This window comes from Balaenoptera physalus (assembly GCF_965194825.1).
Source record: "Balaenoptera physalus genome assembly, chromosome: 16".
In the NCBI taxonomy this organism is placed as follows: Eukaryota; Metazoa; Chordata; class Mammalia; order Artiodactyla; family Balaenopteridae; genus Balaenoptera; species Balaenoptera physalus.
In genome coordinates, this window is record NC_138898.1 from 45560334 (window position 1) to 45582204 (window position 21871).

At 55.0% G+C, this 21871-nt stretch overlaps 1 protein-coding gene across 2 annotated transcripts in view; it reads left to right on the forward strand.

Annotated features, from left to right (window-relative positions):
• The window catches only part of ACSS1 (acyl-CoA synthetase short chain family member 1), a 41811-nt gene extending 20864 nt beyond the window's left edge, over nt 1-20947 (forward strand). The window contains exons 3-14 of one of the 2 annotated variants that reach the window (XM_082428596.1): nt 727-926; nt 7063-7238; nt 7598-7750; nt 10709-10856; nt 11930-12067; nt 13889-13981; nt 14872-14984; nt 15190-15316; nt 15890-16017; nt 16134-16197; nt 18354-18472; nt 19433-20947. In XM_082428596.1, the coding sequence (XP_082284722.1) occupies nt 727-926; nt 7063-7238; nt 7598-7750; nt 10709-10856; nt 11930-12067; nt 13889-13981; nt 14872-14984; nt 15190-15316; nt 15890-16017; nt 16134-16197; nt 18354-18472; nt 19433-19612 (1639 nt within the window). In that variant the 3' untranslated portion in view covers nt 19613-20947. The remainder of the gene's footprint in view (nt 1-726; nt 927-7062; nt 7239-7597; nt 7751-10708; nt 10857-11929; nt 12068-13888; nt 13982-14871; nt 14985-15189; nt 15317-15889; nt 16018-16133; nt 16198-18353; nt 18473-19432) is intronic. The other variant, XM_082428597.1, reaches the window with a different exon arrangement.
• Nucleotides 20948-21871: the final 924 nt, after the last annotated feature.

A 21871-nucleotide genomic window follows, 5' to 3' on the forward strand; every position in this document is an offset into this window, starting at 1 on the left:
AAACAAGAGCAGTGAAAATGGGAAATGTCCCTTCCTGTGGGAAGTGGGGTTCAGTGGGACCACGTGGGAAGCAGTGCTGAACCCAGCGTCCACCTGCTTCTGCCCTCCTGCACTTTCCTCCATTTCCTGTTCTGGTTTCTGGTAGACTGTCATCCTCTCGGGGTTGTGTTGGGTCACGTGCCAACCCCAAGCCAATCAGCTTGTTCAGCGGGATGCTGCTCTCTGGCTGACCAAGCCTAAGCCCCTGCAGTGGAGGCAGGGGCCATGTGGGCACAAGAGGCGGGGCACAGTGTCCCGGTCCCTCACCACCCAGCCCTGCCCCAGGCTGCGGGCCGCTTTCCTTCCCAAATCACTGAGGCTTCGCAGAGTTGGGGTCCCCTGCCCAGCAAGGCTTGTGCTGACCCAGAGAACAGGGGCCTCTCGGGGAGAACGTGTCAGAAGACTCTGGGACCAGATGACCCAGGTCTCTGAGAAGCCCTGCTCTCAGTGGATGCGGGGACAGGCGATTTTTCTCAGCAGTGTGGCCGTGAATCCGTGTCAGGACAAGCCTACAAAGTTACAATGTTTTCTGAAAAGAGCCTTCCATGCATCAAGTGTTGGAGTGGCTGCCCTCCCCCTGGCTGGCCGGGGCTCCAGTGCCTGCAGTCTGAAGAATTATTCCAGCCAAATGACTATGCGTTCTGGCCCTCCCCCTTCTCTGACAGCCCTCCCTTCCTTGTGCCGCAGGGAACTGCTGGAGACCACGTGCCGTCTGGCCAACACGCTCAAGAGGCATGGAGTCCACCGAGGGGACCGGGTAGCCATCTACATGCCTGTCTCCCCGCTGGCCGTGGCCGCAATGCTGGCTTGCGCCAGGATTGGAGCCATCCACACTGTCGTCTTTGCTGGCTTCAGTGCGGGGTCCTTGGCTGGGAGGATCAATGATGGTGAGCACGTGGGCAGTGGGAGGGAGGGAGGAACCTGGGTCCCCTGGCCTTCAGGGACTTAAGAGTGGTGACAGATATCACTGAAAGTCACACATACAGATGATGGACACTACCAGGGACAGCGCATGGCTGAATGAACATTTGCTCCATCAGCTGAGATCTGAGTGCGTTGGATTTAACCAGATGAAGGAAAGGAAGATTCCAGGTGGAGGGAATGGCATAGGTACCGGCTGGAGGAGGCTGTGTGGCTGCAGTGGAGGAGGGAAGAAACGTAGGGTGAGATGAGGCTGGGGAGATATGGGGAAGATTCCACAGGTCAACAGCTGGAAGCCTTCTGTGGTGAGGAATGACGGGGTGGGCCATCTCCTGAGGCTTGGAGTCAGGCGTGGGCCTTGTGGTGTGTCTTTAACGCCTTCTGTGTGCAGGTAGGTCAGAGCCTCCCAGACAGGTGTGCAGAGCAGTATCGTCTCCTTCCTTTTTCTGGTGTGGGAGGGCTGAGTGTCTGAATGGTGGCCTCATGTCCGTGCAGCCTGACCCCTGCTCCCTTGAGATCCTAGAGGGTTCCCTGAGCTGGCTCCCCTGGGGGCTGCTGGGAATTCTTTGTGTCTCACAGAAGACTTGCCTTTGGATAATGGACAGAGCTGAAGGGCATAGTTCTCAGACCTCTGTTGACCACTCTCTTTAGGAAAGACTGGGGAGCCTTTCTGCTCCCTTCCAACATTTCCCCTCTAATTTCAAGCATTGGTGCTGCTACTCCTTCCTCTCTCTCAGCTCTGTAGCACCTACTGTGTGCCAGGTTTTGTTCTAAGCAGTTTGTGAAGGCCATCTCTCGTCATTTTAACTTAGTCTTCATAAATATTATATGAGATAATACTCTTGCTATTTCTACCCTCTCCCTTTTTCTATTACCACTGAATCATTTTAAAGTGTACAGTTCAGAGACATTAAGCACATTCACAATGTTGTGCAACCATCATCACTATTCCAGAACTTTTCCATCATCCCAAATGGACATCTCATACCCATTAAGCAGGCATTCCTCATTTCCCCTCCATCCAGCCTCTGACAACTCTAATCTGCTTTCTCTCTCTATGATCTGCTTGTTCTGGAGGTTTTGTAAAAATGAACTCCTACAGTATGTGGCATTCTGTGTTCTACTTCTTTCACTAAGCATCATGTTTTCAAGGTGCATCTATGTTGTAGTGTGTATCAGTATTTCATTTCTTTTTGTAGATGAATAATATTTCACTGTATGGATAAACCACGTTTTGTTTATCCATTTATCTGTTTATGGGTATTTTTACTTGTTTCTACTTTTTGGCTATTGTGAATAGAACTGCTATGAATGTTTATGTACAAGAATACCTGCTTTCAATTATTTGGGTATATACCTTGGAATGGAATTGCTGGCACATATGGTAAATCTATGTTTAACTTACTGACAAACTGCAAAACTTTTCCAAAGGAGCTATTCTGTTTTACATTTCTACTAGCAGTGTATGAGGGTTCCAATTTCTCCAAATCCTCATCAACACTTGTTATTTTCCTTTAAAAAAAAATTATAGCCATCCCAATGGGTATGAAGTGGTATTTCATTGTAGTTTTGATTTGCATTTTTCTAATGACTAATATCATTGAATGTCTTTTCATGTGCTTGTCCATTTGTGTCTTCTTTGGAGAAATATCTACTTAAGTCCTTTGCCCATTTTTTTAATTGGTCGTTTGTATTTTTTTTGTTGTTGGTGAGTTGTGAGTTCTCTAGATAGTCTGGATACTGTACCTTTATCAGATATATGATTTGCAATTATTTTATCCCATTCTGTGGGTTGTCTTTTTGCTTTCTCAATATTGTCCTTTGAAGCACAAAAATTTTTAATTGTGATAAAGTCCAGTTCATCTGTCTCCTTTTGTTGTTCGTGTTTCTGGTGTATTATTTAAGACTCCATTGCCAAGTACAACATTACAAAGATTTGCCTCTGTGTTTTCTTCTAGGAGTCTTTTATAGTTTTAGCTTTTTCATTTAGGTCTTTGATCCATTTTTTAAAAAATATTTATTTATTTTCATTGTGCCAGGTCTTAGTAGTGGCAGGCAGGCCTCTTAGTTGCAGTTCCAGGGCTCGCCGGCTCCTTAGTTGTGGCATGTGGGCTCCTTAGTTGCAGCAGGCAGTTTCCTTAGTTGTGGCATGCAAAGTCTTAGGCTCCTTAGTTGCAGCTCCAGGGCTCCTTAGTTGCAGCCCATGGGCTCCTTAGTTGTAGCACGTGGGTTTCTTAGTTGTGGCATGGGAACTCTCAGTCGCAGCATGCATATGGGATCTAGTTCCCTGACCAGGGATCAAACCCGGGCCCCCTGCATTGGGAGCACGGAATCTTATCCACTGTGCCACCAGGGAAGTCCCAGGTCTTTGATCCATTTTGAGTTAATTTTTGCATATGGTGTGAGGTAAGGGCCCAGCTTCATTTTTTTTTTTTTTGGCCTGTGCATATCCAGTGATACCATTTATTGAAGAGACTATTGTTTCCTTTGTTGAATGGTCTTGGAACTCTTGTCAAAAATAACTTGACTGTATATGTGAGTGCTTATTTCTGAGTTCTCTATTCTATTCCACTGATCTATATATCTATCCTTGATTTTCATATGCTGAACCATCCTTGCATTCCAGGAATAAATCCCACTTGGTCATGATGTATAATCTTGTTAATATGCTGCTGGATACAGTTTGTTAGCATTTGGTTGAGGATTTTTGCATCAGTGTTTATAAGGGATATTGGTCCGTAGTTTTCTTTTCTTGTGATCTGTTTGTCTAGTTTTGGTATCAGGGTAAAGCTGGCCACACAGAATGAGTAAGAAAGTGTTTCCTCCTCTGCAATTTTTAGGAAGAGTTTGAGAAAGATTGATGTTAATTTGTCTTTATCTGTTTGGTAGAATTCACCAGTGAAGCCATCTGGTCTTGGAAACTAAGGCACAGAAAGGTTAAGTGACTTGCCTAAGGTCACACTGCTACTTAGTGACAGACCCAGGATTTGAACCCAGGCATTCTACCAATGCTTTCAACATTACATTAGGCTGCTCCTTTCCTCTCTTGCTGATGTGGCCACAGTTACCAAGTGTTTCTGTTAAGATTCTTTGAAACAAGCAAAAGCAATTGACTCTGGAGAATTAGTAGCTGGATGCTGGGCAACTCCCAGAACTCAGGAATCCTAAACAGCCAGGCCATGGGAAGGCAGGGTCCAGTCAGCTCTGAGGGACTCAGTAGGCGAAAGTCCTATAACTTTTCTCTAGAACTTTGCCATTAAGCGGCTCTTCCCCAGCACCCTACAGCCTCCATGTCCAGCTATTCAGGTGTCAGTTTCCTGGGGGCAAGACCCTGTTGGGACAAGTGTCTGTGTTCTCTTGGCTCAGTGAGGGTGGTATTTTGGTTATTTATTGCTGTGTCACAAGCTACTCCAAAAGTAAGTACTTAGAACAGTATATCTTCTTATTATGTTTCATGATTCTGCGGGGCAGGAGTCAGGCGGGCATGGTGGAAATGGCTTCCCTCTGCTTTGTGATATCTGGGATATTGGCTGGATTGGTTTGAATGGTTGGGGGTGGCCAGGGGTCTCTTTCTGTTCATGTAGCCTCTTCACATGACTAACCTGGGCTTCCCCATAGCAAGGCAGCCTCAGGTAGTCAGACTTGTTACATGGTGGCTTATGGCTCCAAGAGGAAGCAAGGAAACTGCCACTTGTCCTAAAGGCTGACCCTGGAATATGCATAGCATCATTTTGGCTATACTCCATTGGTCAAACCAGTCTGTAGCCATCCCAGATTTAAGGGGAGGGGGCCTAGACCCTACTTGTCCATGAGAAGTGGCGTGAGACCAGGTCAGAGAATTCACAGCTGTCTTTTGTCCACCCCTGGGAAGGAGCGTGTCAGTGTGGCAACCAGGTCTCACGGTGAGTAGGCAGCCACTCCGGTTAGTATGTCCTGTTCTACGGCCCTGGCCCCCTGGCCTGGCCTCTGGGCTCTGGCCACTCCTCTTCCTTTATCCTCCCTCCTGCTCTAGGCTGTGTGAGAAGTGGAGAGAGGGAGGCATGGGGAGGGTGGAGAATGGCTCTGGGAGATGCTGTGGGAGCAGAACAGTGGCCCGAGCAGTTGTCCACGCCCGAATTCCCCAGTACCTGTGAATATGTACCTTACGTGGCAGAAGCCCTCTGCAGATGTGATGGGACCCTAAAATGGGGGGATGATGCTGGTCGGCCCGGTGTAACCACCGGTCCTTAAAAGCAGAGAACTTTCTCTGGCTGAAGCAGAAAACATGTGGCAGAGAGGGAGGTGAGAGAGATTCCAAGTGACAAGGACTTGACCTGCCTTTGCTGGCTTTGAAGATGAAGGAGGTTGTGTGCAGGGGGTGTAGGTGGCTCTAAAAGCTGAGGACGACCCCTGACTGACAGTCAGCAAGGAAATGGGGGCCTCAGTCCTACAGCCACACGGACCTGACTTCTGCCAACACCCTGAGCAACCTGGAAGCAGATTCTCCCCAGAGCCTCCAGGTGACATCTGCCCCCACCCCCACCGGCACCTTGATTTTGGCCGTGAGACTAGGCAGAGAACCCAGCTTAGAGTCTCACGGCCGAGCTCACCCAGACTACAGAACTGTGAGCTAAAAAAAAAAATGGGGGTTCTGAGCCACTAAATTTGTGGTAATTGGCTATGGGATACAGAAGCTGAGACGTGATCAAAAGCCAGGGTGAAAGTGAATCCCCCCCAGACCGAAGCATCTGCTGATGCTGCCTGCGCTGATGCCGTGCACCTGCCACGGCCCCGCTGCCCGCCCTCGGGGACCGCAGAGAGAGGGTGTTCCCCAAGCACCTCCTGGGGACTGGGCGTGTCGGGCCCGGAGGTTCCTGCCCTGGAGAACCACTCGGGCAGGGAGGCCTCGCGCAGATGGGCACCGGGAGTGAGGCCTGTGTCTCGGTGGCCGGGATTCCAGCACCCAGGTTGGGCAGGGGCCGCTGTTTTCTCCAGAGGGTCCTGAGCTTTCTTTGTCTCTCGTGCCCTTGAGCAGGGTCCCTTTCTACCTGCTGGGCCATCTCCCTTCCTGCCCCACAGGGAGCTTCCCTGGACAGTCCCAGCTCGGGGATGTAGGCCTGGAGCGTCTCAGGCAGGCTCTGTCCACCTGACTTTGTCTCCCCAAGGTGACTGATTGCCAAGGCCTGAGGAGCAAACAGTGTGTGTGGCCGGGGCCTGGCGTGCAGAGCTGATGACACTGACCTAGGCGCCCCAAGCAGTCCAGAGTATCTCTCTGACCCAGGCAAAGGCCTGTGCTGGAGGGGTCTCAGGTGGCCCGCGGGGCTATGCCACCTCTAGGGCTCTTGGGAGGAAGAGAGGCTGTGAGCATGTCTCTAGAAAGCACGTTTCAGATTGGAAAGCTGAGGGAGACTCAGGTAGGGCCCCCAGGAGCCTCCCTGAGGCGAGAGTTCAAGTGCAGGCAGTTCACTGGGGAGGTGGTCCTGGGAGATGCTGCGGGCTGCGGGGAGTGAGGCCGGGGAGCTCCTACTGTGGGTGCCCAGGGCTCAGACCGCAGGGAAACCCTGGAAGGCGATGGGGCCCCGGGCGTCAGCATGAACCCCGAGGGGCTGGTTGAGGACTACTGGGTGGGGTGATTCCTCAACACTCCTGCCTGTGGCTCCAAATCAGACCTCGGTGCCCACGTCACAGGTCTCAGGGCTGTGCGTGGCCACCAGCATGGCAGCTGGATGGTTGTTCCAGGCTCTTTCTCAGGGGCCAGTTGTACAATAGCCCACCTCAGCTGTGATGCCTCCGGGTCATCCCGGGTTGGGGCGTGGTGGGTGGAGGGTAGCCTGGGAAGGCCCCGGGGCAGGTGGGAGGGAGCGGGAGTCTGGCAGAGTTGAGCTTCCAGTGACTTATCTCCAGTTACACCTGCTCTTCCCAGAGCCGGGGAAAGGCTGGCGCTCCTGCTCTGAGCACAAAGATCCCAGAGCAGGTGGAACTTCACTTTTTTTTGTTGACTCTCTTGCTCAAGGATGGACTTTCTCTGTCACACCCTTAGGCCTGGGGTGTGTGGCTGTCTGGGCTGTGAAGGTCAGAGTGGGGAGGAAACTGACCAGAATTACCTGCCTTTGACTCCGATAGCCAAGTGCAAGGTGGTTATCACCTTCAACCAAGGACTCCGGGGAGGGCGCGTGGTGGAGCTGAAGAAGATTGTGGACGAAGCCATAAAGCTCTGCCCAACCGTCCAGCATGTCCTTGTGGCTCACAGGACAGACAACAAGGTCCACATGGGGGATCTGGACATCCCCCTTGAGCAGGTGGGTTTATCTCCTTTTGTATAGTTTGAGGAGAAGAGGTTGTCATTGGATTAACTGAGTCTGAGTCTTGTCAGATTGTGGTTCTCAATCTGGGTCCCCCAGAGGTGCCCAGGGTTCCCCTTTGCTATTTGATGGGCTTCCATCCTGGTAGGGAAGATGGAACTCAAATTCCACAAACAGAGGGAAACATTTAACATAACAGAAATGACTGGATCCATCCTTTTATTTGGAATTAAACTAGGGCAGGCTAGAGAAGGTGAACTCTGAACCCTGTCTGCCGAGTCCTGAGGCCGAGGGGACGCCGGGTGCAGGGGCGAGGTCACTGCCCGTGACGGGCTGTCTGGTCTTCTCCCTCACAGGAAATGGCCAAGGAGGAGCCAGTGTGCGCCCCGGAGAGCATGGGCAGTGAGGACACGCTCTTCCTGCTGTACACCTCGGGGAGCACTGGGACGCCCAAGGGGCTTGTCCACACCCAGGCGGGCTACCTGCTGTACGCCGCTCTGACGCACCGGGTAGGGCGCTGCCCCGGGGGGCTCCGGGCGGGGGGCCAGGAGAGGCTGGACTGGGGCCAGAGCTCCTGCTAACGTCTTCTCCTCATGTGTTCACGAGCAGGGCCGGGCATCCTGGCATCAGCGTGGTGGAGGGGTGGGCTTGGGGGGCTGAGTTTCTGTCCTTGTCGGAAGGGCCTGGGTCCTGGACCTGTGTCTTCTGCTGGTCTTTAGCCCGTCACACGTGTGCCAAGCCCTCCCTAGGCCTGATGTGCTGGCTGGCACGGCTGCTTTCAGGTGCTGGGAGTCCAGGTGCTCTGGCCTTCCTGGGCTCTTCTCCTATACAACAAGGTTGGTGTAAATATGAGTACATTATTGTTATTTGTTAAGACGCTTTCTTCTACTTAAGAGGTCTTTTTTATCTGGTTTTAAAAGAAAGTAAAACATTTTCATGGGCCTCTAAAAGTGCTGTGGCCTCTAGGCTCTGCTTACTGGGGCCACATTTTAAAAGGAAAATTTTAAAAAAGACTTGCTTTTATGAGGAGACTTAAATTTAGTGTATGGAAATTGTATTACAGGGGACCATCCTTTAAGGATTATAAAGCAAATGGTCTGGCACAGTTTTATTATAGTAAATGCATTTAAAAATCAGCACTCATTTAAACATGGGTGGGTGGGGGGATTTTGGTTAACATGCATCCCTGGTTGCCTTGGGGAATAGCTGACGCTCCCCAGGTGGGATGGGGTCTCAGGATATTGTCTGTGGACCAGACTCTCTCTCTGGCCAAAGGCAGAACTCAGCCCTAGGCAATGCCAGCAGCAGGGGAGCTGACTGGCCACGTGACCGGGAAGCCCAGGTGCATCCAGGCAGGGCTTGGACGCTGAGAGCACCTACAGTCTGGCTGGGGTCCAGGGCCCCGCCCACTCAGTCACTATGGTGGGGGTGGGAGTGGGATATGCTGATCGGCCAGGCCTGGTCATCCGGAGGTGGACCTCACGGATGAGCGCGGACGACGAGCGGGTCCTGGGAGGGCAAAGATGAGGCCTGGGAGTGGCAGCCACTTGCGGGCAGCACTGAAGATGCGGAAGTGAGGCAGGAAGATAGACGCGGCACAGAACCAGGCCGGGAAGACGAGGTATCATGCTTGACACAGTCCATGTTAAAGCCGCTGTCTTCTGGCCGCTGGGTGACCGTGAGCATCACAGAGCTGTTCTCGTCTGAAAGCCTCTTGCTCAGCTCTGGGTGGGCATGTTGCAAAGAATGACATGTAGTGTAAGTCAGAACACTTTGGAAAATGTAGCTACCGAGACTGAACACCAAGAAAGTCACAGAATGGGTCAACGTGTTTCCATCAATTTATAACAAAATTAGCATGAGGGGAGCTGTAAATGTGGTGAAAGAGTCTTCATTTTTTGTTTTCAAGCATTACCAGGACACTGTCTACATGAGCAGAAGAAGTGGGGATGTAAGGACGGGACCATCTTTTGAATTTCTCTTCAATACAGTGAGGGCATTTTAAAGCATTAGGAATAGAAACTTTCAGCCTTCTGTACATAAGCGTGTGTCGATGAGTGTGTACGTCTGTGTGTGTGTGTGTCCGCCCGTGCACCTGCTGAAGGTATTAGGACTGTTGGTTTCTTCAGGGAAAAGGACAGTTGACTCTGCAGGGACGGTGGGGACATGGGCAGGTTTCAGGGTGAGCAGTGGGGTCAGGGTGCCCTTTGGAGCGTGGCCGGTCCCGGGCTCCTGTTCTCCTTCCAAGAACAGCAGGTAGAGAGGTCGCCAGCCCCTTGAAAGATGTGGCACTGTGGGTCCTCGTATTAAAAATCCTCTCAGTTCCGGGATGCTATGGGCCTTGGGATGTGGGCGTCCTGCTTCACTGGTGCAGTGGGAGTGCAGTTTCCAACCCTCTGCCTTGGGTCATGGCTCCACAGGACCCTGGCAGACTCGAGACCACTGTGCTGTCTGGAAACTCCTGGGGGACCTCAGTGTGTGTCTGTGGCAGCAAGAGACTGGGCCACTCGCCCAAAGGTTGAAAAAACATCTTTATTGCAAAATAGAACACAGATATAGAAAACCACCGAAATAAAATGTGTGGCTTAATGAATTATTGCTGGACAAACTCACTTCAGTCAAAAACTGGCACATCGCCAGCCTCACACAGAAGCCCCTTCATGGCCCATAGTGTCCCTGCCCTTTCTAGTTTTGTCACCCAAATGTGCATCCCTAGGTACTGTAGCTTACTCTTGCCCACTGACTGTTTTGGGTAAGCCTTTTAAGCCAAGTTTAGCCAATGGGTTTCCCTCCATCCCTTCATTTCCTTGAACGTTGTCGGTCGTAGTGCCCGGCTGTGTGTCTCTCTGTCCTCAGTGTCTCCTGCAAAAGGGCAAGTGGACCCACAGACAGGGTCAGGTTCAGGTTTGACCTTTTGGCAAGGATAAGGAGATGCCCGTGTCTCTCAGACTCTTAGAAGCTGATGATGCTTGATGCGTTTCTTGGTCTTTTTGGCTTTTGTTTTTTGCAGTTTTAAAAGGATTTAAAAAACTATGGTGTAAAAAACCAAAAAAACAAAAAACTATGGTGTAACTTAATGCAGAAAGGTGCCCTTATTTTAGACATAGGACTGGATGGAGTTTTACCTGTGGGTACACGTGTGGCGAGCATCTCCAGCTCCTTCAGGCCCTGACATCCGCCCGCTCCCCCAAAACTCCCATCCCCGCCCGCCTCAGGACTAGTGCTAGGCGACCTCCAGCGTATGGGTGGGCTTTGTGCTGGGGCTCAAAGAGTGTCCCCTCTGAAGTCCGGCTTCTTTCGCTGTCATCTGCGGGCCTGGCGCTGCTGTCACCAGTGGTTCCCCTCTCATCACTGCTGTGGCTGCTCTGCCCTCACTCCTGCTCTTGGGGGCCGTGGGACAGAACACGCCCTGTGACGTGTGGGAACGGGTGACAGGCTCCTGACAGCCCCTCCTCCTGTTTCTGCAGTTTGTGTTTGACTACTGGCCAGGTGACGTCTTTGGCTGCGTGGCTGACATCGGCTGGATTACGGGACACAGCTACGTGGTGTACGGGCCTCTCTGCAATGGAGCGACCAGCGTCCTTTTTGAGAGCACCCCGGTTTACCCCGACGCTGGTGCGGACTGCAGGAGGGGCAGGAGGAGGGAGGAGAGGTTGGGGGGTGCGGGCTGCAGGCTGGAGGCTTTGCTCGGGTCAGGCTCGTGGGTTCTTGTGACACAGCTGCCGGGCGGCAGGGGCCGGGCCAGGCCTGCAGTGGGATCACACGTGCAATGGGAGGGGGTCCAATCGCTGGAGCCTTCGAGAGACCACCCACCCTAGTGTCCCTCTAACCTCTGCGGCCACCTGACCGGATCCTGCCCTTCCTCGAAGCCGAGGCCAGTGGCCAGCCTCCCCGTGTGCCCTACTGCCTGTGCCTTCGGGCCACTCGGGCCGAGCTTGAGGTGTGTGGCCTGGAGCCGCCACCATGGAGAGGGGTGCCTTTGAGGACCCACGTCTTGCTCCCCTGGCGTCTTCCTCCCTTGCGGCACAGCGTCTTCAAGTGTTTGTTCAAACGTGACCGAAGGTTGGCAGCTCTGCCGAGGCTCTTGCCCAGGCTCTTGCCCAGGCTCTTGCGCAGGCGGTCCATAGTGCTGATGGTTTGGTGCCTGGAACTTTGGTCCCCCCCTCCCAGGTCCTCTCCAGCCTCCCACAGGGGCCAGATGTGCTCCCGGAAGACACGCAAGGGGCCCGGCTAGGGATGAGAGCCGAGTCTCAGGTGGCCTCAACCTCCTGTGTGCAGAGTGGTGGCGGCGAGTTGGGGGGTTGACGGGGCGCGTGCGTCCTGGGTGCCGCTGCTGCTCCGGGGGAAGCACGGGTCGCCGCTAGAGACCATTTAAATGTGCCTGAATGCGGGCTCTGCATTGGTGCTACTTCACGGTAATATCCCTTTGACCCGATTCCTCGCTGTGTTCTGTGGGTCAGGACATGGGCTGTCAGCGTGTGGGTCGGCACCCAGGGCCAAGCGGAGGCTCCAGCCTCCGACGCGGGGAGTGCAGGAGGCGGCCCCATGGGAAGCCCCTCCCGTCCCGGAGGTGGATTCAGAGTGGGTTTCGTGGACACCGTGGGTGTCTGCACACGTCCGGCGCACGGTAACGTGGGCCGCCTCTAAGTGCGGCTCATGGAGGTGACGTGACCCGGGGCCTCTCGTAGGTCGGTACTGGGAGATGGTGCAGAGGCTGAAGATCAGTCAGTTCTATGGCGCCCCGACGGCCTTCCGGCTGCTGCTGAAATTCGAGGATTCCTGGGTGAAGAAGTATGACCGCTCCTCCCTGCGGACCCTGGGCTCAGGTGAGCGGCTGCAGGAGGCATGTGTGTGCCAGAGCCAGCGCAGGTCTCTGGATGGCTTCATCACAAAGGCTGTGTCTGCGCTGAGTTCACGTGATGCGCTGCAGCCAGTAGAAAGCAGATGTCCCACGTGGAAGCCCCTTCTGGGAGCCCACAGCCGTTAAGGGTCTGGGGCTCAGCATTGTGATGTTGTCTGTGCTCCCTCTTCATTATGAAAACTCACCACCGTTGGAAGGTCAGGCCCGAGCCCTTTCCCTAGTGGCTGCCCAGGCTCTCACCCCCTGCTGTTCCCAGCGCTGTCATCGTGCCATTCTGCCCTTGGGTGCGTGTTTCCAGGCAGGGAGGGAGTTGTGAGATCAAAGGTTATCTCCACTCGTAATCAGGATAGATGTTGCCAAGTCATGTGAGAGCGTTTTGGAAAGGTGACCTGGGTTACCCTGAGTTGAGGTGGTCCCGGGAGGTGGAAGGCGCCAGGCCTGTTCTCCTGCAGGGGATTCGGTTACTAAGGAAGCAGTACGCAGGTGACAAGGCAGGTGCTCAGAGCGCTCTGCTGCGCGTCCCCCAGGCCAGGGGCGGGCTCCTATGGGCCTCACTCTATAAGGGCTGTGACCAGAGCCACTCTCTGGTTGGACCAGGCAGCAGCGAGTGTGCAGGGACCCCCTACTCCCCCCAGGGAGTCCTCACCAGCTGGCTGGGCTCTGTGTAGCTTGGGGGCACCCCTGCTGCATAACCAGCTCCAACGGCAGAGCCCTGCGGGGGTTTCCTGAGACCAGGGTATTGTCGAGGAAAATAATCAGTAACCAATCTATAATAAGAATAGAAGAGAATTTTATTCAAACCAAGCTGAGGACTATAGCTCTAAGGGAACTGCTCCAGAGAAGCATGGTTTTCAGCAGTTTTATCAGGACAAAGAACATCAGACAAGTCAGGGATACATTCCTTCAAGGTTTCAAAAAAGCAGATCAGCACGTACACAGAGAGTTAGTATAGCCTTGGCTCTGGGAAGGGAGTCTTATCATCAAAGGAGTCCCAGCATTGGCGTCCCAGGGAGGCATTTATCTCTATCTTCAGACATTCTTTACTTCTGGACAGCGTGCCCTTTTCTTTAATGATTAACGCAGATGTGCAGTGTATGTTTGGCAGGCTGTTCCAGTTAGCATAAGGTCTGAGTTAAATGGTGTGTGAGCCAGAATGACTTCCCCGCACCTCGACGTGTGGACGTTTCTTCCATCAGCATCAGTGAGCCGTGCTGGCAGGTGGGTGAATAGCACGGCGGTTCCTGCACCTGGGCCAATTCATGCCTTGGCCAGTGGTGGTCCCTCACGAACATGCCACGATTCACTTCGCCATTCTCCTCTCCACGGACAGTTTTTAGCTCTTGGCCATGGGAACATCCTCGTCCGTGTCTGCTTCTGGGGGTGGGTGCCTGGAGCGACCTCCTCCAGTCACAGGACGAGTGTGTCTGGCTTTATAGTGGGTTCCGTCACCAGCAGGCGTCCAAAGCAGTTGCAACGGGTGTGTGCACTTCTAAACGGGAAGAGAAACACTCCAGTCGCTCTCCAAACTGCACTCCAGCAGTGTGTGTGGTGTTGTTTCCTCCACACTCTTGCCAACTTCTTGGTTTTTGACCCTCTGATGGTGAAAATATCTCATTGTCATTTGTGTTCTTCCATAGCCATAAACCTGATGATCTCACTGCTTTTTCAAGTCTCCTTTTGTGTCTTTTGGGAAAATTATAGAGCTGTTTTCGTCGTGAAATCAGCTCCTTTTGGTTTCAGCCTTTTTGAGGTCTCTTAACATCTTCTCTCTCTCGTGTGGGTGCAGTGGGAGAGCCGATCAACCAGGAGGCCTGGGAGTGGCTGCACAGGGTGGTGGGGGACAGCCGGTGCACGCTGGTGGACACCTGGTGGCAGACAGGTGAGCACGTCCCCGGGGGAGGGGCAGGGAGCGCGGAGCGTCAGCTCAACGGGCGCCTGGCGTGTGGGGAGAGGAAGCTCGGGGCAGCAGCTGCCGCTCTGCAGCTGTGAGACATGGGTGCGAAGGCTTCCCTGAGCCTCTGTTTCCTCATCTGTAAGGTGGGGCCCGGGAGGGGGCGGAGGGGCGACACAGGGCCCCGCGAAGGTTCCCTTCCTTGGCGGCCCACCTCCTGAACCCGGTGCGGCCCAGTGATGGGTCCTGCTGTTTAAGCGATCTTGAGTCTAGATTTGGATCTAGAGGGAAAGGAGTTTTTTCTGCACCACTGTGTTTTGATTTGCCCCCCTCCTCTGGGGTGTCTGACTTATCAGGATTTTGGGGGCAAGAGACCACCACTGACGTAATAAACGTGGCTGAGGTCTCGTCCTTCAAGAAGCCAGAAAGTGAGACGTTCCCAGTGGCGCGGGCCTCATGGTTCAGGAAGGCCCCGGATGTTCCCTACAGCAGAGTCTTGGGGGGGCCCTTCCCATGCAGGCTGATGGAGGCCGGAGCCAGAGGAATGCCTGGGGGCAGGACCCGTGGGCGTTCTTTCCCTCCGCCCTCCTTTCCGCCGTCCCTGTGTCCCCACAGCACGGGATGGGGGCCGTGGCTCCTGGAGCTGAACCTGGCCCCCGGCCCGCTCTCATTTCCACAGTGGAGGGGACCGGCACCCAAGCCTGGTTTCTCTTCAGAGGTCCTTTTGTCACTGGGGGCTGTTTCCTTGCCCCGGACGGCAGGTCTACCCCCTCCCACTCTGGAGAGCAGCCGTGTGTGTGGACCCTGTGTCCATATGGTCTGGATACACGTGTCAGTAGCCCCAGGCCCACTGGTGTTTCTTCCTGTACCCCCCACAGAAACGGGGGGCATCTGCATCTCGCCACGGCCCTCGGAGGAGGGGGCAGAAATCCTGCCATGCATGGCGATGAGGCCCTTGTTTGGCATCGTCCCTGTTCTCATGGACGAGAAGGTGAGTCTCCCCGTCCACATGCCCCGCCCCCCTGGCCTCGGCTGCCCTCCCCCGTTGTGTGGCACCCACCGCAGGGTCTCCTCTCAGAGGAGAAAGCTCCGGGCAGCTCTCTCTGGGGCACTTGTCCTGTTCCTGCGTCGGGCCTGGCAGTTCGGAGAACGTGAGAGGGTCACTCCTTCTGTCTCCCCATCTCCCGGGTCTGCAGGGAAATGTCCTGAAGGGTGGAGATGTGTCCGGGGCTCTGTGCCTGTCCCAGGCCTGGCCAGGCATGGCCCGGACCATCTTCGGAGATCACCAGCGATTCATGGACTCCTACTTCGAGGCCTACCCGGGTGAGCCTTTCCTGCCACCGCTGGACTCGGTCTCAGAACCGTTTCCGAGGGGCCGGGGGTTGCGTGAACGCTCCCTCCCTTCCTTACCTCTGAGCCAGGAGTGGTCCAGCTCGGGGTTCTCCCAGGGGCTCAGGCCATGGGCTCCCAGGAGAAGAGCAGGACGCCACCTTGGCGACAATCGCGGTGGCTCCAGGCCTCCCCCCGGTCTCCGTGTCGTTGTCTTACCGGCTTGTGTCGTGTTGTTGGGTGGGAGTTCACGTACACATGTGCCCCTGGGAACCGATGCTCTGCATTCGCAAGCATGTCAGCGACACTCACCCTTGGGGAAGCTCGAGTGGGCTCCTCGTATCTTCTGCTTCCAGACGTTCGCAGCCTCCTGCTGTCTGGCAGCCCCTCTGCCCTTTACTGGCACCAGCTTAGCAGCACTGGAGAGGTGTCTCCATGGGGGGGGGGTTGCGTCAGCAGGGGGTCTTCGGCGCTTCCTCCTGTCCAGGGGGTGTCCCTCATGGAAGGACGGGAGCCCCGCTGGGTCCCAGTTCAGAGCTGGTGCTGAATCCCCCCTCTGTGGTGCAGGCTACTACTTCACAGGAGACGGGGCTTACCGAACTGAGGATGGCTACTACCAGATCACGGGGCGGATGGACGATGTCATCAACATCAGCGGCCACCGGCTGGGGACGGCGGAGATTGAGGACGCCATGGTGAGCCCAGCCAGCCTCCGTGCCCTGCACCGCCACCGGCTGCCGCTGCCTGGGGTCTGGGGTGGTCGTCATTGGCTGAGTCGCTGCCTCACCTCTGCGTTCTCTGTCGTGCCCAGGCTGACCACCCTGCAGTGCCCGAGACCGCCGTCATCGGCTACCCCCACGACATCAAAGGAGAAGGTGCGTGTCCCCCGAGGACCCTCCTGGCCCTGGGGCCAGGGCTCCTGTAGGAGAAGCAGACTTGGTGGGCGGGGGCCAGGGCTTTCTTGTGGGTCAGGCTGCTGATTCACGTCTCTCTCAAGTGGAGATTTTGGGTGAGGAGGCTGAACAGACACAAGTGTTAGAAAAAAGTCAGGACTCTGAAATGTCCTGGTTCTGCCGTCCTTTAAGGACACTCACCCACAAGCAGTTGTGACCTGTTTGGCCCAGCTGAGCTTGGGGAGCTTCCTCCCCGTCCACAGGGCCCTGGCGGCCCTGTCAGGGACAGTGTGTGCAAATGCCCTGTGCTGCCCACACGTCCCTCACACGTGCTCCGTCACAGCGCCCCGTGCCTTGCAGCGGCTCCTTGACTGGCCTGAGGCTCTTTGGAGGAGTCTGACCTGTGGTTCCCCCTGCACAGCGATGGGCCAGGGGAGCACAGAGCCAGTGATTGGACTGGTCCTTACTGGGGACACACTTTGTTCCAAAGTCTGCCAGTTTCTAAGCGGTGGGTCTGGGAAGGGGCAGGGTCACTCGAGTGTTGTAATGCCAGGCATGTAGCAGTCACACTGGCCTGGCCTGGCCTGGCGTGACCCAGACACTCTCTGACCTTATGCTGCACTGCTGGGCAGACTGACTTCTACTGCCCGGCTGAATGGCCTGGGCACTCTCCCTCCTGCTGTCAGGATGCATGATGACCCAGTGTCACCTGCCTCCCAGCTATGCCTGTGTGCTCTTCTTCTGTTACTTACTGTCTCTAAGCCAACCTGTTGGAAAATTGAACACTTATTTAAGTGCTTTAAAAAAGCGTTTTCAGTTGCCACAGAAGGATGTGCCCATGAGGATGTCGCCCATGATAACAGGGGCTGGGATGTGGGGGGATGTTGGGGGTCGAGGGTATGAGACAGGACGGGTCCTCGAGTGTGCATCTCAGGGGTCTCGGGCCACATCACGCTCCCGCCAGCAGCCCTTTCCTGCATCCTAAGCCACTCTGGCGTTGCCTACCAGGCTTTGGGGGAGAATTTGTGTATCGGGTATGAGGATGTGCATTTTCCTGATTTCTAACAAATTTGAGCATTTGTCCACTTGTAAAACATGAACAACAGCAAAAGCTGTGGGTGTGTATTTGTCCCCACTGTCTCTGTTTGCACTCGATCTGATGGAGGGGAGCCCCCAGGTCTCGTGTGATTAGGACGCAGACCTGGAGAGCGACCTAAGTCCCTGCCCCGGGGGCTCATGTGCTGGAGGGGCTGGGGGAGAGGGGAGAGGCAGACGGACAGGACCAGTGGGGGTTAGGTGGTGCGCAGGGAGTGTAGCTCAGGATGGGGTGGGCTCGGTGCAGGGACGGACAGGTCAGTGAGGAAGAAGGAGGCTGTGGAGAGACCTTTGGCTTGGAGGCAGGACAGTGTGGGTCAGCGGGGAAAGGACAGACCGTCCCAAGTGGCGCTGGGACAGCGATTGCTCACTTGGAGAGAAATGGAGTTGGAGTTGGGTCCGTGTGCGAGATCATCCCCGGTGGGTTAAGGAGAAACGTGCTGGACGCCCGTGGGAGCCACTCTGATCCTCGCTGAAGTATTGAAAACAAAACCTGGTGTTTGTGCTAAAATACTGGTTGACCAGCACAGCCCAACAGAACTTCCTGCCTCGACGGAGCCATTCTTCGTCTGTGCTGTCCACATGGTGGGCCCCGGCTACATGTGGCTCACGTGACTGGGGAGCTGCATTTTACATTTAAATTACCTTTAAATAGCCACGTGGCTGGTGTCCACAGGCTGGACACGTGCCCAGAGACTAGTGCCTGGGCGGTGTTTCCACACCTGTCGCACGGGGTGGAGAGTGAGTCTCCTACAGCCCACGTCACAGCTGTGTCACGGGTGTGCGGACAGAGGTGAGTCACGGCTCCAGGGTCTCTCCACACGTGCCCGCCACCCGGGGCGCCAGAGGAGCCAGTGGAGTCACTTCCACCTTGAATGAAAATGGAAATGCACCTTCGGGGCTGCAGCTAAAGAGACCAGCTGCCACAGGGTCACCGGCCTATGATTTAAAGCCCCTTTGGATATATGGCGATTTGTGTGAAACATGCTGCCCCGGGAGGTGGGTCGTGGTCTGATGCGCCTGAACCTCTGCTCTCCTTCCAGCTGCGTTCGCCTTCATCGTGTTGAAAGATGACGCGGGTGACGCAGACGTGGTGGTGAAGGAGCTCCGGTCGGTGGTGGCCTCTAAGATCGCCAAGTACGCGGTGCCCGACCAGGTCCTGGTGAGTGGACGTGCCTCAGGGGCCACAGCACTGCTCCTCCTCACTTCCCACCATTGACGGGGGATGGTGGCAGGAGGTGGGCAAGGGCGGTGGGCTGCTGCGTCCTCGGACGGAGGGAGACACAGCCACCTGCGCAGGGGCCGGGCTGGGCCGTGGAGCATCGTGGATTGTAAACAGAGGCCTGGAGTGGGACCAGAGGTTCCCGGGCTGGTGAGGAAACACCGCCAGACCCTGCCTGGGAGCCTGTGTTGGGGTCAGTTTCAAGGAGGAGCTGGGCCACCTTCTCAGCCCTGCTGGCTTTTCACTCCTTCCTTGGCTGGGAGCTGGGCCTCGGTGGCAGGAGGGCCCAGCTTCACTCGGTGCCGTACAAGGTCAGACTGTCGGCCCGGTGACCAGAGCTTCACCTGAACTCCCCGTAGGTTAACTGGACTCTTTCAAAAGAGAGGCCACTGTTACAGCCCCCAAATGGCAGCCCTTAACATATCGCCTTGACGCTGGATGCCTGTAGTTGGAAAATGTCAAAGGCTACGTTTCAAACACTAAGCAAGACATTTTCCTCTTAAGCACCCCTTGCTTCTTATGTTAGAAAAAGCCAACTACGGCCCCGGCTGGGGGAGGAGACAAGGCGCCCCGAGAATGCCTGGGAGCCTCCCGGTGTAGCGGGCAGGAGAAATGCGTGTCGGCAGTGAGGTCCACCTGGGTAGGGGAGAGCCCCCCGGTGGAGGCTCAGCTAAACCCCTGACCACGGCTGATTTCAGCTTTAGGTCCAGATGGAGGAGGGTGAAACCAGAGGCCACGGCCCCGCTGTTCTCTGGGGTGGGCTGCACGTCAGCCATTCCTGTCGGGTCCCCGGGGAGGGGCGTCCTCCCTTGAGCAGTACCCTCCTCATCTCAACGCCATCGGACACGGTCTGGGAGTCTGGGCACCACCCAAAGTCTAATGCTGCGCCTTCCCTGCCAGGTAGTGAAACGTCTTCCAAAAACTCGGTCTGGAAAAGTCATGCGGAGGCTCCTGAGGAAGATCGTCACAGGCAGAGCTCAGGACCTGGGGGACACCACCACACTGGAGGACCCCACTGTCATCACGGAGATACTGAGCGCCTACCAGGAGTACAAAGACAAGTGGGGGGCCGCCCAGTGACGATGGCTCTGCCGAGACCCCGAGCCAGGCCCCGAAATTACGCTCCTAGAACACAGCTCCCGAGTCGGCTTGTTCCTAGACGCCCCAGCGGAACCCACACTGCCCTCCACACGAAGCCCCAAGTCCCGGCCTTCCCTCTACGTGGGGACCCATGACAGGTCCTCACACAGGGTGAGCTTTCTCCCACTTGCCCTAAATTTGGTTTCCCGGTGAAAATCCGTCACCTCCATTCCCATGTCTTCCCGACAGCACAGGAAGGTGGAGCCCCTGTGCCTGCTCAGGTGACTGGAAACTACAAGCAGTCATGTTTTCTCCAGGTGTTTCTAGAAACGAAAGGTGGAAATTTTATTTTTATACTTTTATATTTCAAAAGAAAAATGGTGCAAACACATATGTGCAATGTGTGGTTTACTTGTACACAGTCTTCTTAACAGTTACAAAAAGCTCCTTCTTTGCCTCCGCTCATGGGGAAATGTGGAGGGTTGGAGGGTGCACTTTTGGGTACCGTTTGGCCTACTTGAAATCCGAATTGGAAATGTTTGTGCCTCCGTCTGAACACAGCCATCTTGAAATCTCTCAAGCCCACAGCATCTGTTTTTGGTGTATGTTTCCACTTCTCTTGGTTTGTGTGCGATGAAATCTAACCGCTAAAAGCACCTGTGGGGATGGGCGCGCTTTTCAGCTCTGAAGGGCTCCGGTCACATGTGGTTCTGCAGCTTGCGGTCTGGAAACATTCCCCTCCCCCCGGCCTTGGACACTCAGCAGCCAGTTGGCGTGCTCCATGCCTAGGGCTGTTCAGGGAAGCCACGGACGCAGTAATGCAGCCGGAACTGGGTCCCTGAAAACTGCCCTACCTCCCTACTCTGAGCCAGGTCTCTCCCTTTTCCAACGTGCCTTGGGTCCTCTGGACTTAGCAAGACAACGTCGACCATTAGGTTGCAAAGTGCCTATTGATAGCCAAGCATGAGAGGGCCCACTTGTGGAGTGCTGGGAGGGTGGCCTGCTGAGCTGGGTCCTGGAGGACAGGAGGGCTGCTCCAACCTGCACCCCACAGAGGGCGGTACCCTGCAGCTGTGCACGTGTTCGCGGGGACCTGGAGTGCTCAACACCCGCCATAAGTGGCTGTGCTGGCCTCTCAGTGACAAGGTGAGGACGGGTGGCCTTGGCTGTAGCACACAGATTGGCAGCTCTCACCACCTGTACCGGTAGCAGTTTGCTGGACTTGGCGGATTATGGTTAGGGTGCTACTTATGAAATGACAGCTATAAACTGGGACAGCGACCAGGGCCTCAAAATGATCTGCAGGGCCGTTCAAATAAAGCTTTATTTTGTTCATACTCTTCTTTTTTGTGGTGATGCTTTTTGATCAAATAACGCTATTCTTTGTTGTTGAATATAATCCTTGGAACAAAACTGGAAGAGACCTAGTCACTCAAAAGAGAACACTTAAAAAATTCACTGTCTTACGGGGAGGAAATACACAATAAGCGCTCACCTATCTTAGACTGTTATTTGGTAAACTTACCTGTCTCTAGACCACTGTGCTGGCCAATCACTAATCACAGGTGGCTAGTTAGATATAAGTAAAAAAAACAATAAAATAAAATACTTAGTCCCTTGGTGGCAGTGGCCATAGTTAAATACTCAGGTGCCACGTGGCCAGGAGCTACCAGGCTGGACGACACGAGACCCCCTCGTCACATGGAGCCCTGGCCGTGGGTGCTGGTCTAGAGCACAGAGAACGAGGATGCAAAACCACACCCAGGAAGCACCGCCCGTGCAGACCCCACAGGTGAGCAGCTCAGCCTGCCTGCGACCCACCCCCTGCCCAGGGTTTCTGTGTCCTTCAGTGGATGAGATGCAGGCTTTAGAGAAGAACGCATTGAACTGGTGCCCTGAGAGGTGGGACAAGAAATGCTCCTCCAGAGCAGGAGCTGGGCTGTCCCAGGGACAGCGTCCATCCCGAGCCCCAGGTGTGGGGAGGGAGGCTGTGGAGGATGCTGAATTTACAAAGGCGGCTCACCGGGGAACAACCCAGATCTGCACCTCTGGATGCCTGGGAAGTCCCAGCAGGACTTTCCTCTTATCAGGATAGTCTGGCCCAGGGCAGGGCAGCAGGAGAGGGTTATAGAAGCTTTTAACAAGTCCAGTTGCCCAGCGCCCCCTTCTGGTGAAGCCACCCTGATCTCGTCTCCTGGCTGCTGGGGGCTTGTGAAGGTCATTCCCAGCATGACAGTCCCTGGCCATGTGATGCATCAG